At 41.5% G+C, this 16227-nt stretch overlaps 1 protein-coding gene across 1 annotated transcript; it reads left to right on the top strand.

Annotated features, from left to right (window-relative positions):
- The first annotated feature begins 2829 nt into the window (after nt 1–2829).
- Nucleotides 2830–14624, top strand: cntn1b (contactin 1b). The gene is given in 23 exon segments (XM_008278910.1): nt 2830–2901; nt 2997–3032; nt 3119–3245; nt 3352–3533; nt 4820–4915; nt 5057–5273; nt 5362–5451; nt 6298–6482; nt 6599–6723; nt 6834–6951; nt 9301–9451; nt 9634–9761; nt 10065–10237; nt 10374–10497; nt 10643–10810; nt 10999–11148; nt 11241–11311; nt 11401–11653; nt 11775–11896; nt 12803–12992; nt 13080–13201; nt 13291–13447; nt 13532–14624. Coding segments are annotated over 23 exon segments (3123 nt in total). The 5' UTR covers nt 2830–2846; the 3' UTR covers nt 13615–14624.
- The last annotated feature ends 1603 nt before the right edge of the window (nt 14625–16227 follow it).

The following is a 16227-nucleotide window of genomic DNA, read 5'->3' as shown; positions in this document are numbered from 1 at the left end:
TATAAGTAGAGACTATCTAGGGACACGTGTACTTCTCCTGGATGTGAAGATGGAGAACTTATGACGATCTTAAGTCATCAAGTATGGCTGCTTTCAACACCTCATGCAAGCTGTGAAGGGTTATTTTTCAAATCAGACTGGATTTTCACCATCAATCTTGGTCATCATTTCTTTCTGACGCACTGTTTTCTGTGTTTTCGGTCTTTATTTACACCCTTGACTCATGCTGCAGACACTACAGCCCACAAACACCCTCTTAGTTAGCCATCGCTCGGCTCACACAAATGTTGCCTGCAAGTGCAATATTTCAAGATGAAGCATGTGTATTTATTGCTCCCAAATTCCATTTAGTCACATGATAAGCTGTTAGTACTTCACTCTGAAACAGCACAGGAGATTTGTGCGGAGATTTCCCTTGTCCATCATTTATATTTCGTAGCATAACATGAGAGCTCCCCTGGAACAGTTTAGGATTGTACACCTTTCTCCGTCTCACTCCAGTCTGCTTTAAATAACCATGTTGCTCTCTGACCTCTCTGTAGATTAGACCAGTAACAAAAGAAGAGAGTATTTATTTTCTTTATATGTTGACATCGCTAAAGAGTTAAATGTCCGATTGTATATGAATGCACCTCCCAGTTCACTCACGTGGGGTACCTGCCTCAACAGCCAATCAGAGTTTACGCAGACCACGTTCAGCCTGTCGGCTCGGAGGTGAAGTGCAGGTGCGTTGACCTTACGGTCTTATCTCATCTCAGCCACGGGAGTGAAGACAGCTATTGCTGGAAACACAGACAAACATAGAGAAAAGGGAGGAAAATCTCCAATCACAGCCAGCGCACTTATCTACTGGAGGTCCGGAGCCAAGGGACTGAACGACGGAGACAAGTAACGTCGGTAATAATAATAATAATATCATAATAATAATCATAATAATAGGTTTATTTATAAAGCGCTTTTTAAAACACAGGGTTACAAATCGCTTTCACATAATCCAAAAAGATAAAAACACAATTCTGATAAGATATAATACAAAGTTAATGTGATGCAATATAAAATTAGTTCAAACAAACATACATGTATACATACAACACAAGCGTAGCAGATAGTGGACCAAGTTCAATACTGACCTCCCTAGCACAGTGATCTGGGCCAATCACAAGGACCTCTGTTTTGTCTGAATTTAGCAAGAGAGAATTTTTGACATCCAGTTTGTAACTGATTCAATCCAGTCATGAATGCTATAGATGTTGTTAAGGTTATTTGGGCTTACTGAAAAGTAGAGTCGTGTGTCGTCAGCATAGCAGTGGTAGGAAACACCACTGATAGTATTAAGCAAATGACCCAGAGGCAGCATGTATAGGGAAAATAGAACTGGTCCCAGAATGGACCCCTGAGGGACCCCGCATACAACGGAAGCAGAGGACGAAACATAGTGATTTATGTGAACACTGAATGATTTGTTTGACAGATATGATGAAATGTTTGGAGCAAACTAGAGGGTAATTTTTGGTGCAGTTCTCTCTCATGAATAGGCCTATAGTGAAAGAGTAGCTTAAACACACTTCTTTGATGCCTCTAAAACAAACTCGATATGTGTATTTACAGCTATTGTATTTGCACATGACTGTGATGTGGTTATTATGTGATATTTTGAATGTTACTTACCATGAGTTTTACTGAGTTACTGTTCATATGAACTGAGAAGTGTGTGAGTACTTGAATGTTTAGTTCTCATATTTGATCCACTGAAAACTGAATGTTATACAACTGAACAGCTGAAGATTTGAGATTTGATATGAGGTTAATGTAATATTGCGATATTTTACATTTAAACCTTTAATGATGCATCTGAGACTAGAATGTAAATTATATGACCTTAGTGGAGGGACGAGAAAATCCAAAGATGAGGACGAGATTCTGGTCGTGACAGATGGCGAGCCAACCACTTTGAGGAAAACTCACAACAACGGAGACACCCATGCACACACTCATACACCTACATTCACACTACATTTATATGGACACTTTTATTTGGTTTAAGTGTGCACACTATTTATTTTATTTCTGATCATTTGGGTCATTGTTTTATTGTTATGTTTTTCCTTTTTGTACAAACTGAATATTTTAGTTATCCACTGTAAAAAAAAAAATACATGAGTTGCTACTCAACAGTTATTCAGTCGCTCAACACTTTGGCTCCTTACGAATTCGGTGTCTTCTGACTCTGGCCAGGCTCTTATTACGAGCCCAACCTGTTATTACACTGTAATTCACTTTTATATTCCTAAAACTGGTTACATCTCACTCTGATTTTTTTTTTTCTGTTGCTCCCGTTTGTCAGAGGAACTTAAAACGCTGCAGCTGTGCCGCTGTTTCATCCTGCAGAAGTGATGTGTAAGCATGTGTGACGGCACAGCGGGAGCTGTCTAGATGCTGCAGAGCTACCGTGTGTTCTGTGCATATAGACACCGCTGGGATTTCAGTGTGCACGGTCGAGCTTCTGCAGGTGTCTTTGTGGACGCACTCCGCTCACACGCCTGCATTGTACTGCTGAGTCACTCGCATCCTGAATCATTTATATGCACAGGGAGGATTCTAGCTGGTTCTGCACTGGCTCTGTTTCTGCTCTGGAAAGTCGTGCAGATAGCGTGCACAGTCATCAGATTTGCATGTTTGGAGTTATATAAGCGTGTTAATTAAACTGGTGGTTGTAAGGACACATGTTAAACTAAATGATTTGAACCTGCACATGTTTCTTTTTGTCTCTCTCAGCCCTCTCCAGTTCATACCCTGTCCATCGACTTCTCTGCATCCCTCTTTCCATCCGCCCAGTTCACGTGGTCATGGCTTCTTCTGCTTTATTGCTGCTGGTGCTTTCCTCCTCTGTCTCCCTCACAGGTAAGATAGAAACCTGAAAGTGCACCAGTTTTACAGTGCTTCTGGTGATCATGTGCTCATCAATAGCTAACGTGACAATGCTTCTGCTCTTCTAGTGGCCGTCTTGTTTGGTGAGCCCAGAATCTTTGGAGGTGAGTTCTTGGAATTGGTGTCCGAAAAGAAAACCAACATTCAAGGTGATTTGAAGATGAGTAAATTGTTTTATTAAATTTCTCAGAGGATGCTACTGGTTACGGCCCCATATTTGAAGAGGAGCCTGTGGATGTGGTCTACACTGAAGACTCACCCGATGGGAGAATCTCCATGAACTGCAGGGCACGTGCAAACCCACCAGCTTCATACAGGTCACTCACCATTACAAGAAGAACCCTAAACAATGATCCGCGATATTATATGGCATTGTGCTGTGTCAGATTTTATCCACATAGTCTGTATTTGTTTTGCTGCCAGGTGGCGCCGTGATAACTGGGAAATCAAGCTGATGGAGCAGCCAGATGAGCACTACAGCCTGGTGGGAGGGAACCTGGTTATCACCAACCCTTTACAGAAGAAGCATGCTGGGACGTACATCTGCGTGGCCAAAAATATCTACGGCACCGTCATCAGCAAAGAGGCCAGAGTCAAGTTTGGATGTGAGCATAAAACCAACTAATGCTGGCTAGCAGGACATCATTTTATATGTCTGGTGTCCAATTTGCTTCTCTTGTATAAAGCTTTGTATGTTTCTTTGCCTGATTTAGAAACGACCAGTGCTTTAACTGTCTCAACCCCAAAACTCACCAGTAGCTTTGAAAGGCTTGTTGTCCTAAAAGTTATCAAATTTACACCATTTAGCAGATCCAGGAACTGTAATAATGTAGAGAATTGCTGGATATTCAACTGTCTGATGGCCTTTGAACTAATCAAGTGTGGCATGCGTCCACTAGTAAAATGAACCATAACTGATTTTTAGCTGTCCTAGGCTGAACTTCAGTCTGTGTTTACACAGAGCAAACAGGAGACAAATATTTGTTTTTACATCTGGACAGGGACTACAGATAAAACATTACCCTATGGTTAACTCTAGCACATTTACAGAAATGTGCAGTCCTGTTGTTTGAAAATCATTTCTAAATAAAAAACATTTTTTTGAAGAAATTGTGGAAAAATGTAAAATCTAAGTATCTATCATACATAGAGTCCTTTTTTTACAACAGCACTGGCAGCATTAGTAAGCACTTGGACACATATTGTCCATGTTGATTCCAGTTTTTATCATCAATTTTAATCAAACAAATTCAAGTGTCTTTTATTATTGTTTCTTGCACAAAAGACATTCTTAAGTGCGCTCTATATCTAGCCATGGTTGTGCTGTTTCTGTAGAGGTGCAGGACTTTATATTGAAGCTAAAATGGGCCCACATTGAGACAAATGTGACGAGCAAAAAACAACAACGTCCAGAAACTGCTTAGGGTTAAATGTCTCGTTACTGATGCTTTTTAAAGTCAAACTGACGTGCATAAAACATCAGGATGTTGATGCGGAAGCCTTGTGCTGCACATCTATAAGTGTACAAATTGTTCTGGCGCGCAATTTTATTGGCTACTTTAGTACTTTGAATCTGAGGTATTAATAATTCACCTGAACTCAGCGACTCTCTGCAGCCCTGCTGAGGTTTATGCCAGTCTTCATTCTTATGTTTCTACTCTTGACAAACTGCGGGGAAATAAAATGAGCTCATATATCAAACTGCTCTGTGTTGAAAGAGGAAACACCCACTCTGTTGACTTTGAGGTCCGTAATGACGAGAGCTGATTCATTCCTTTGAGTTTCCGGTGATGGTCTGTATTGATGAACAGTTTTGCAGTGAAGCCTCCGTGGTTTTGTGTAGCTTCGATGATTCATCATTCTTCTTTGTCCGCTTCCATCTTCTCCGTAGTTATCGGTGAGTTTCCTGATGAGGAGAGAGATCCCGTGTATGTCAAAGAAGGACAGGGAGCTGTTCTGCTGTGTGCACCTCCGAAAGCCTGGCCACGTATGTACAGGTCTTCAAGTGTTCCATGAATAACTGTTACAACCCCAGTGAAGAAACTATGCTACATAAATGAGTTTGGGCCATTTATTCATTCGTCTGAAGCTGGGGTTCAAACTTGTCCTTCTGTCTCTTCCTATCCAGAGGAGGTAACTTATCGCTGGATCTACAACGAGTTCCCAGTTTTCCTGCACACAGACCACCGGCGCTTTGTCTCCCAGAAGACGGGGAACCTGTACATCTCCAAGGTGGAAGCTCAGGACGCAGGAAACTACTCCTGCTTCGTGTCTAGTCCCGTCTTAGGGAAGAGCGTCTTCTCTAAGTTCATCCCTCTCATCCCCTTGCCTCCTGATGATGGTTAGTCAGTGTGCTGCAGCTAAACAAGAAACAAAAGCTATAACTTTCTTATTTCTTATGGTGCATTTTTATTTTGCCTCAGGTGAGGAGAGAAAGTATCCAGCAGACATTAGAGTGAAGTTTCCAGACACTACCGCCATGCTGGCCTCTAATATTACCTTGGAGTGCTTTGCTCTCGGAAAGTAAGTTTTTATTGGTTAGTCAGTGTTTGCTCACAGTCAGAGTCATGGAAATAAGCAAACGTTCAATCCTGTTTGAAACAATGCTGAGAGATAAAGGCGATGCACTTGAAAAATTACAAAAAAATTACATTTTGTAGTCATTTTCATAATTTAAATAAATAAAAACCATACATAAGTCAGCTTTTGCTATCCAGAAAGAACAGTAAACATATAAGAAAACACCTTTTGGCCACAGTAACAGTTGACATGATTGGTGCAGGACAACAATGGCTTTTCAGGTTAAGAAGCTCGTACCATTTGTGAAGCTTGTTATGGTTCAGGGTTGCTTTTCTGCCTCAGGGAAGGGCAGCTTGCAGTCATTGATTTAACTAGGATGTCTGCATTATATCAAAGAGTGAGCACTCTGTCAAAAAGTTCAACCAGAAATGGATTAGAAAAGATAATTCTCCTAAGCACACAAGTAGTGGCTCAAAAAGAAGTAATGGAGGGTTATGGAACAGCTTAGTCAAAGTCCAGAATTTAATTTCGAATGATTATTTGCAATAGGCATACAAGAAAACCCTCAAAAATTAAGGGACTTTGCAGGAAGAGGGTGAACAGTGAAGCAAAACCTCCAGATGGTGCAATTCTAGCAAGAAAAATAACACTAATGGATATTGTTGTTTAATAAATGACAGAAGATTTTCCTTGTTTTTAAGTAAGTCACCTTTAACGAGGATCAAATGTTTCCCTGTCCAAATATGTCCAATATGTATGTATACCTACTTTGTCACATGACTGTATATAATGTTGATTTGTGCATTTGTGAGTTTGTCATAACAACCAGCTACCTTTGCGTCTGCTCAGCCCCATCCCTCATATCGTGTGGAGGAAGGTGGATGCCACAGATCTCCCTGCGAATCACGAAATCAGTGAATCTGGAGCCGTGCTTCATCTGTACAATGTGCAGTATGAAGACGTGGGAGGATACGAGTGTGAAGCCATCAACACTAAAGGAAAGGACTGGCACAAGGCCTGGCTCTATGTGGAGTGTAAGTGAAGTTAATGGTGTGCACTTAGTCCAAGTTAGATTATGGAGAGCACCCGGCAAAAGATGTGTCTGCATTTTGCATAATTATATCCAATAATGCTCTTTTTGTGTTCTCAGCTGCTCCAGAGTGGGCAGAAACCATCAACAACACTCAGATCGACATCGGCTCAGAGCACACCATGCGCTGTGTGGCATCAGGGAAACCCTTCCCTTTCATCCGCTGGTACAAGGATGGATATATGGTAATGAAACAACCTAGTTTTATTACCTGAGAATATCAGCTTGTTTTCACTTTTATGTGTAGATCTTCTTTAAAATTCTATTCAAGTGCACATTTGTGTCATTTTTCTAGTATGGGAAAGGTGAGCTGAAGTTTTCCAGTCTCACTTTTGATGACTCAGGGATGTACCAGTGTATCGCTGAGAACTACTGGGGCATCAAATACGCCAACGCCGAGCTGCGAGTCATCGGTGAGCCTTCCCAGAAAACTGCACTTCCATAGATTTACTGGCTATTTGAAAGCACAAATACGCTGTAGAGGTTTTTATGGGATTGAGAATGTTTTTTTTTAGGTAAAGGTATGGTTGACAGAAGATTGGATGAGCAACTGGATCCATAAGACACACTGTACATTGACTGAAGACCCTACAGAGAGAACACTGACCAAGGTTCGGACTGACTTAAGAACCTCACTGACTGACAAAGACCACAACCCTGGAAATGAAACCAGAAATTGGAAAGAACTCAACTGAGGAAATCCACTATGCAAATTAGGTTGTACACTGAGAAAAATTGGAGTGCCATTGACTTGAAAACAGCTCGGTAACAATTTCCACACTGAAATTCTTACTAATTTTTAATCAGGAAAATGTCAAGTAAAATTTACTTGCCAGCAAGAATTTAATTATTTTTTTAAATCAAAAACAATCAAGTAAACATAACTGGCAAATTTCTTTCAAATGCAAAAAGTCTTTGATAATAAATTTCACTCAAAATACTGCTTGTTGTCTGTTCCTCTGGTCTGAATATGACCACTGCACAAAAGACTGACATTTTGAACCACTTTAAACCCATGACTGTAAAATCAATGATGCAATTTGTGGGCCTGGTCACTTACAGTAAGAATTTTGTACCTGATTTCTCTGGCCTGGTAGCATCTCTGAGAGCTTTAACTACACGAGCTGGACATAAAAATTACAACTCTCCCTTACAATGGACGGCCATGACAGAAAAAGCATTTGTAGATGTTACAACACCACTGTCCACAGCGTGCAATTTACATACCCCCAATTATCGTGAACCATTTCACCTGGATGTTGATGAAAAGAACGGCTTTGTGAATGCCGTTCTGTTTCAAAAGGGGGATAGTAGGAATAGCACGTACAGAAAGGTATTGATTGGACAATGTGGAAATGGGACACCCTATGTCTGTAAGACATGTTGCAGCCATTGAAAAAGCCATTCAAAAAACATCTCACATCACAATGAGTAATCAGACCATTGTACACACCACACATGGAGTAAAAGCATTTCTTGACTCCATTGCATTCACACTATCAGCACATAGGACTCAAGGCTTACAACAACTTCTTAATAAACCTCACATCCATTTTACTAGTGCAGGCATCAACACGGCCACACAGATATAAACGTAGCTCATTTAACTTATATCAGAATTCCCTGACTGATGCAATTGGAGTCCACAGAGGTGTACCTGATGAAAATAAATTGATTGATCAAGTCACTGCAGGGTTTGAGACATCCCTGTTTGGGTGGGTAACCATAAACAAAATGTGGACAGAATGTTTATAATATGACTAGAGATGAAATTGCAGGAATACATGAACAATTGGTTGGTACTTCCCTGAGGACTTATCAAAACAGAATGGCCTTGATTTCCTGCTCGCTGACAGAGGAGGTGTGTGTGCTATGTTTTCCCAAGATTGCTGCGTGTTCATCCCAAACAACACGGCCCCGGACGGTTCCATAACTCGGGCTCTTTTGGGTCTTGCAATCATGTCTGAAGAGTGAGCAGATCATTCAGGGATTGATAGTCCCCCCACTGATTGGATAAGCAGAACCTTTGAAAAGTGGCTTGATTTATTTCACTACTTGTAGCAATAACTGTGTTAATCTTATGCGGATGTTCCTGCATACCATGCATCAGGGACTTCTGTCTAAAGTGTATTACCACAACCACAAAATCATGTGAAAAAGGAGACATTTTATAATTAAGTATGTTTCGAGCTATTATGTATCCTGAATCTGTATTTTTGCAGTGAGCCTATGACTCTGTTTTGGATTTTTCACTGAGCACAGTCCTTGAAGATAACATGGCCGGTGAGAGCTGGTTCACATATTGGGAGACAGCGGAGACTCCTCTTTGATTTCAGATACGATTGTTACTTTAGCTACACGCCGTACCAACAACATCCACACGTGTTGCTGACCAAATTTCAAGGACGTGGACAGAGCGCGGAAGAGGTATGCCTGTCCACGTCATTGGTAACTGGCCAATTAAGCGCGGTAGCGTACAAGTCTTATCTATGTCCCAGCCCAAGAAGATATCTGTAACCTGAAACCGGAAAAACTCAGTTCAGCTGGACATGGGACTCCTCTCTGTCCCTCTGAATTCCAGCGCTACCTCACTTTACCTGTGACCTAAATAAATTCTACATTTGTAAACAGAAGATTTCTCTGTTTGTTCCTGGGCTTCCAATGAAAGAATCGGGTCTAACAACGCTTTAAAGGATCCTTACAGCTACATTATATTGTAGAACAGTTCTTAAACACAAATTCTATCTTTGACTGCTCTACAGCATGCGCTCCAACATTCGAGTTTAACCCCGTGAAAAAGCAGCTTCTTGGAGCGAGAGATGGACGTGTGGTGATTGAGTGTAAACCCAGAGCGGCTCCGAGACCTCGTTTCACCTGGACGAAGGGCAAAGAGCTCCTCTTCAACAATTCACGGTCAGTATGATTCGTTTAATCCTGAAATAAGAACAAATGACAACAGGAACCCATTTTACAGCAGCATGTCCTTTGATCACCCTATTTATATCCCCTTATTTAGAACAAAAGTGAACATAGACAAACACAGTGCCGCTCTGCCTCTTCATTCAGCTACCTTATTTCATTATGTCCATTTCTAGCATTTCCATCATGTTCGATGGGAGTCTGGAGATCCTCAATGCCACCATAAATGACGAGGGCCTTTACACTTGCACCGCTGAGAATGACAGAGGAAAAGCCAGCAGCTCTGGTACTCTAACCATCACAGGTCAGTGTGTTCACCCAGAAAACCCTTCAACATAGAAACAACATGCAGTACAGTTCTGGTTACAGACCCCTCAACCGTTCCTACACTTGTATTTTGAGTGTAATTCAATTGCCAAAAAAGGACAAATCACAACAAACAAAGACTGACTGAATGACTTTGACCCCCTTTTTCAAAAAAGTACAATGGTACTATCATTACTGTGATTTATTTTGGCCACGATAGTCGTGTTCTGATATACAAACAGTAAAAGAACCTTGCACTTGTGTGATGATTTCACGATTTTTATTTGTTCCTTTCACCCAGAGGCTACCAGCCTCACAGTTGCACCTGAAGACACTGAGGTTCTGGTTGGTGAAGAGGTGATTCTGAGTTGCGCTGCTTCATTTGACCCCATGCTGGACATCACATTCATCTGGACTATAGACTTCAGAGTCATTGACTTTGACGCCGAGTGGCAACACTATGAACGTGTTATGGTGGGTAGCCAGCCACATTTAACAGCCTTACCAAAGACAGTTGGAAATTTGTCATCGAATGAAGAATAATTCTATATAGATAAACTACATTTTCTCAATCTGTAAATGACTTTCTTTTTGCCTCCTGTTGGTTTAGAGCGAAGACGGCGTTGGTGACCTGAGAATAAAGAACGTCCAGATTTGGCACGAAGGCCACTACACCTGCACGGCGCAGACCGTGGTAGACAGTGACACTGCTTTCGCTGACCTTAAAGTTGTAGGTCAGTCCCAACATGCTTTACCTCAGATGACGATAGATTTCAAGTTTCATTTTTCACTTTAATTTGGTTGATATTCATATTTTTTTTAAAAGCTGTTGTTATTATTAGTTTATGTCATGAGCCCGCTCCTCTACCCAATCTCCAGGTGTCCCCGGGCCTCCAGGTGTGATCCGCATTGAAGAGATTGGTGACACATGGGTGAAGCTGCTGTGGTCTAAAGGATCAGAGCATAACAGCCCCATTCTCTACTACACCGTTCAGACCAGGCACTACTGGGCTCTGTATGAGGATGACTGGAGGAATGCCAGCACCTGTGAGTACTGGTCACTGCCACCAGGGGGCCACCTCACTCTAAAGTTAAGCCAGAGCAAGCTGTCTTTGTGAAAGAAGAACATGTTTTGTTATTTCTTTTCCTCGGTAGCTAGGAATAAGTTTTCATCATCATCAAATGTAATCAAATTTTTAGCGAGATTTGACTCGGTTGCCTTTCGTGTATTTCAGCTCCAACTTTTCTTGATGGCACTATGGAGAAGGCAGAGGTGACGGATTTATACCCTTGGATGGAATATCAGTTCAGGATCATTGCTACCAATGAGTATGGTTCTGGAGAGGCCAGTATCCCGTCCCTCAAGATCAAAACCTGGGATGCTGGTAAGGACACAGAACAGATTAATATTCTTCCTTGTGTTGTATGATAGACGCTACTAAAATCAGCTAATGGTAAACTGTTTTGCATCCTTTAGCTCCAGTGGTTTCTCCCACTGATGTGGCAGGTTTTGGAGGCAGAAATGGCGAGATCGTGATCACGTGGACAGTAGGTTTCACCATTTGTATCTTGCATTCCCAAGCTGCGTTTATTTCACCCAGCCCTCAGTTTACGCGAAGCTCTTTCCATTTGTTCAGCCGGTGCAGCCGTGGTATTTCTACGGCAAGAAGTTTGGCTACATCGTTGCATTCAAGCCTCACGACGCCTACGACTGGTGGTACGAAACCATCTCGGACCCCGAGACGAGACGATACGTCCACAGAGACTCCTACTTCATTCCCACCGAGGAGGACTTCCAGGTGCGAGAGTTTCAGGTGAAGATCAAGACTTTTAATTTGAAAGGAGACGGACCCTACAGCCTCACCAAGGTCATCTACTATCCACGAGATGGTGAGGACCTGGTTTTACTTTTCTATCAGTGTGTCAAAGAGAACAGCTCTGTCCAAATGTTTGGATATTACCTTACTGGCATCCCTAACAGTTTCTCTTCTTTGCCCAATGTCTTCTTCAGTACCGACAGAATCACCGACGGACGTCTATGCTCGGCCGGTGTCCTCCACCGAAGCTCTGGTGTGGTGGCTGCCGGTGGTCGACACTGGAACAGGCCTGCAACAGTACATTGAAGGATACCAGGTACAGAAGCGATGACAGAACAACTCAAAAACCCAACACGTACTATTACATGTTCTGTAGCTTTAAAGCTGAGGGAGGCAGTGTTTTTTGGTGTCATTGAACAAAAATTCCCTAATGACTTTACAGCATTGGGTAATTCTAGTGGTCTAAGAGGGAAAAAAGTTGACATCTAAAACAGAATAAATAGCAAAGAAAACAGCAGCAAGAGTAGAACATAGTGTTGTACTTAACGCTTCTGTGAGTACTCAAACTACAGAACTGAACAGACTCAATGTGGACTGAAAGACATGTATTTAATAGCAGAGATAGACTGCGCTCTTTTGCTTTTTCTATGTACACTAAGCTAATCACATATCAAACAGAAGTTTATGACAGTCCCTGGCCTTTCACAGTTAAAACTATAACTAACAAAACTCATCAAGAAAAAAGCTGAAACACAATAATGATACTAAATTGTCAGATTATGTCGGCAACATCTGATGTGCAAGGAATAAATGTATTACCACTGAAATATATATTCACCTTACAAGCCAATGGGAGGTACAGCACGATAAATAATCCTGTAAATGTGTGCAAATTGGCTGGAAATGCTTGTCAACAAAAGGTCAAATTTCACGCTATCAGGTGCCTAAAGAGTGACTGAAGGGACTGTGCCAGTAGACGGCGCTACACCAACAGGATGGTGGTAGAACACCCACTGATAAGCCTCACACCAACAATACACCTGCTTTCCATTTTCACTTTTCTTGTAAAAAAACAAAGCAAGAAGTCTTGATACCACACCATAACTATACACTGGCCTGGATGCCGGCGTTAGTTGATCTCATTATCCACTGATTCCCACACCACAAGGTCAACAAACTGACAAAATGCACAATTTCCAAACTCTTGTTTCTTGCTCACCAGGTCAAATACTGGAGAAAGTATGATGATCCAGAGCCGGGAGCCAATCGTATCTTCGTTCCAGGTACGGTCAACCAGACCAGGCTGGAGAACATGCTGCCAGACTCACACTACCTCATCGAGGTCCGTGCCTTCAACGGAGCAGGCCTCGGACCTCCGGGTGAACACTGTGAGATGTTCACAAAGAGAGCACGTAAGACGGACGATCACGATCAAACAAACACCGACCTGTACAATGAGATAAGCATACCTGTGGGCTTAATAAATGATTTCTTTACAGCACCACCAGATCCACCCAGGATGTGGCGCTACATCAGCTGGACAGGAAAGTGGTTGTATGTGTGGTGGGATCACATCCCGTACGACATTTTCGGCAATATTTCGTTCCCCCTGTACTACAAGGTACATGCAAGCTTTGAGAAGCCACAATTAGCCTGTTTCGAAGGTTTACCAACAGGATGATTAAAGATCATCCATGCTTCTTCTCCTAGGTCATGTTCAGGAAGACGGGCTACATCTATGGGAAGGTCTACATCACCGGTTGGCACTTCATGGACTTCCCCATGCCTCAGCTTGGAGACTATGAGCTGATGGTGCGCGGCCGTTATGAAGGAGGGGATGGCCCAGTCAGGAAGATCAGGATTCAGGGTGAGACTGAAGCAAATTATCGATTACTGTTAAGAGTTTTCTCCCTTTTATCCACTCGTCTCATGCTGTTTCTTTCCTCCTCAGGTAAAGCATCGATGACCACACCCACCCTCAGCCTCGTGTCATTGGTGCTGCTGGCGCTGTGCATTGTGGGATTGGGAGTTTAAATCCGCCACAAGTGACGTGTACATAATAGACTCTGGGAAGCAAATACATGGACCCATTAGAAGATCCAGTCTTCGTCATCAAACGGTCTTCACACTGATAGTCACAGGTTAAGATCCCCACATCATGCATCTTTCGTGCGTTTGTTCTGATGTAACACCACAATGGAAGTTGTTGTTTCTCGAATATGAAATAGAAACTTTTTATAGATCACTTACTGCAGCAGAAGAACAGCAGGACGCGTGCGGCAAAAAGTCATATTTGAGTAGATCCAAAATGTCGGTGACGAATCAGATGTTTAACTTAACCCAAAATACGTGAAGACAGATGATGATTGCTGGATGATATACTGCACTTATTTCTCTCCACGCACTCCTCAGATGGAAGTAAATACACTTCAAAGTCTTTTTTGAGTTACGTTTGTCAAACACTCCAACGCAATATGTCCTGTACTACTTCTGTCTTTTATTTCCCAACAATTTTCACTCTGAAGCTGGAATGAAAAAGTGTTATTTGTAGCAAACACTAGCTGTCGCTCTCAGATGGTCCAAACAATGAATACGTATGTAAAGACTGTATTAAGCGATGCAGTTTGTTTGAAACGAGCAAAGAAGTAATTTATGCTTATCAAGATAATGCCAAAATCCATCTCCTTTTCCTGTAAACAGGGTTATTTTCTACAATCATAGGGACACTGTCATACATTATTAAAGGTTATATACTTTTCCCAAAACATATTTGGTTAAAATTTCTTCAAGGGTGCTGCAACTTCTGAATAATTTACACTTACATCATAATCCTGAATATTTATAGTCTGTTCAGCAAGGAAAGTCACTTTGACAATTTTCCCTGAGACCAATGAGGATTTTTTTTTTTTTTGATAGCGAAAGGTTGCATTTGAATGAACTGTGAGGCCGGAGTTGGGTAGAAGCTAATGTATATCACATGTATCTGTATGCTAATTTATTTTATGTCAGGCTGCAAAACCATTAAACAGAATACAACAAAAAAACAACATGTTCTTGTGAAATTCTGTTCTGCCTTGTTGATTCCATGTTAGTCATATTTTCATTGGAAAAAAAATACAGCATTCAAGTCCATTTCTGGTGTCAGACAAATATCTATAGTATGTACTAATGATTATAATTTGATTTTTTTTATTTTTGGAAATTATTAATGACTGATGATCGTGCTTTTCTACACAAATTTGAAACAGTTATTGAAGAATTCAATGTGTTTTTCACACAAGATGTTGAATTAAATGTAAAACTGTGTGATTTCTGTTAGGGAAATAGCAAAATACAGAACATACAGGCGACACGAGCAAAATGTGCGACAAGAATCAATGCATAAACAGTTTTATCTGAAGCTGAGGTCAAAAAAACTCAATTTTTTGAAAAAATGCATCTTTACCAACAGATATTTTCCCCAATCACAGCTGTAGACCCCTAGATTTTTATTCAAAATTTGATATTTTTGCAGTGTTTAAAGGATTAGAACTAATCCTCTTGTCGAGTCCAACTCTCAAAGCTGCAACCTAAAATGCGACGTGTGATTTCAGTCAACAGATGGCAGTACATCCACACACCACTAACCAGGCTTTCTCTAATTTCATTAACATAATCATGATTTTAACCTATTGGCTTTATCTATACTAAAAAGTTACTCATGAGAATTGCTCCTTTCATTATTTAATTCTCTTTATTTGAGTTCAGCATCGCCTCATATTATGTACCATCAGGGGTTTTGTCACACCAGCTACTGTAGTATTGCTTCGCTCATCCTAAATCCATTGAAAAAAGAGCATTTCCAGGAAATCCTCTGATGCTGTTACAGGGGAAAAAAGGGACTTGTTTTGTATATCTCCATGCTTTTACTCATGCTTTAAAGTAGGCCTGCCTGTATGCAGTACAGTCGTCTCTGTGTGGGCGGCTTTTATCTCTCCTGTTTCCACCTCCATTACCAGTTATTCTCTCATTTTACCTCCTTCCCTTCAAACAAATTACATGGACTCAGAAAATCCCATGTGAGGCTGAAATCAATGCTGCCATCATTTACAAACAATCACAGCAGAAGCACAAAGGTGAGTCTTCCATGGCAGGGGGAGTGAGTCTTCCTCCAGAGAAGGATATTGAAAAAGCCTGTTGTTGTTGTTGTTGTTGTTGTGATACATTTTATTAGCATGCTCTGTGCGGCTCTTCTCTGGAAAATGAACAGAAACATATTGTGTTGGTTGGGCAGCAGCGGCTCTCGTACCTGTCATGCATTTGTTTGACATTAAATCCACACATTGTTATCGGTTCTAATGCTTTGTAGTCCGTCAGTAGGCATCTTGGTGCAGCTGTGTTGGGAAATCTAATGAATTTCTGCAGAAAGGGGGCTGTGTGCATGCAAAAGACGGGCTGCTGCTAATGCCCCTTCATCGCTGTGGGGATTTATTTGGTTTGGTTTGGTAGGTCTCGCCGATATTGTGCTAAGATATGTGCAGGAAGCGCTGCAATCGTCTGATCATAGCTGTAAATAGGAAAGGTGAAGCGGTCAACTCACCTGATGAAGGGCCCAGATGCAAACCAAACAGCAGCTCTGACTGCGCTGCCAACATGCAGGAACCCTCC

This window comes from Stegastes partitus, unplaced genomic scaffold (assembly GCF_000690725.1).
Source record: "Stegastes partitus isolate 25-593 unplaced genomic scaffold, Stegastes_partitus-1.0.2 Scaffold137, whole genome shotgun sequence".
NCBI lineage: Eukaryota > Metazoa > Chordata > Actinopteri > Pomacentridae > Stegastes > Stegastes partitus.
Note: the sequence above shows the minus strand (reverse complement) of the source record. Positions and strands in the feature narration are given on the sequence as shown.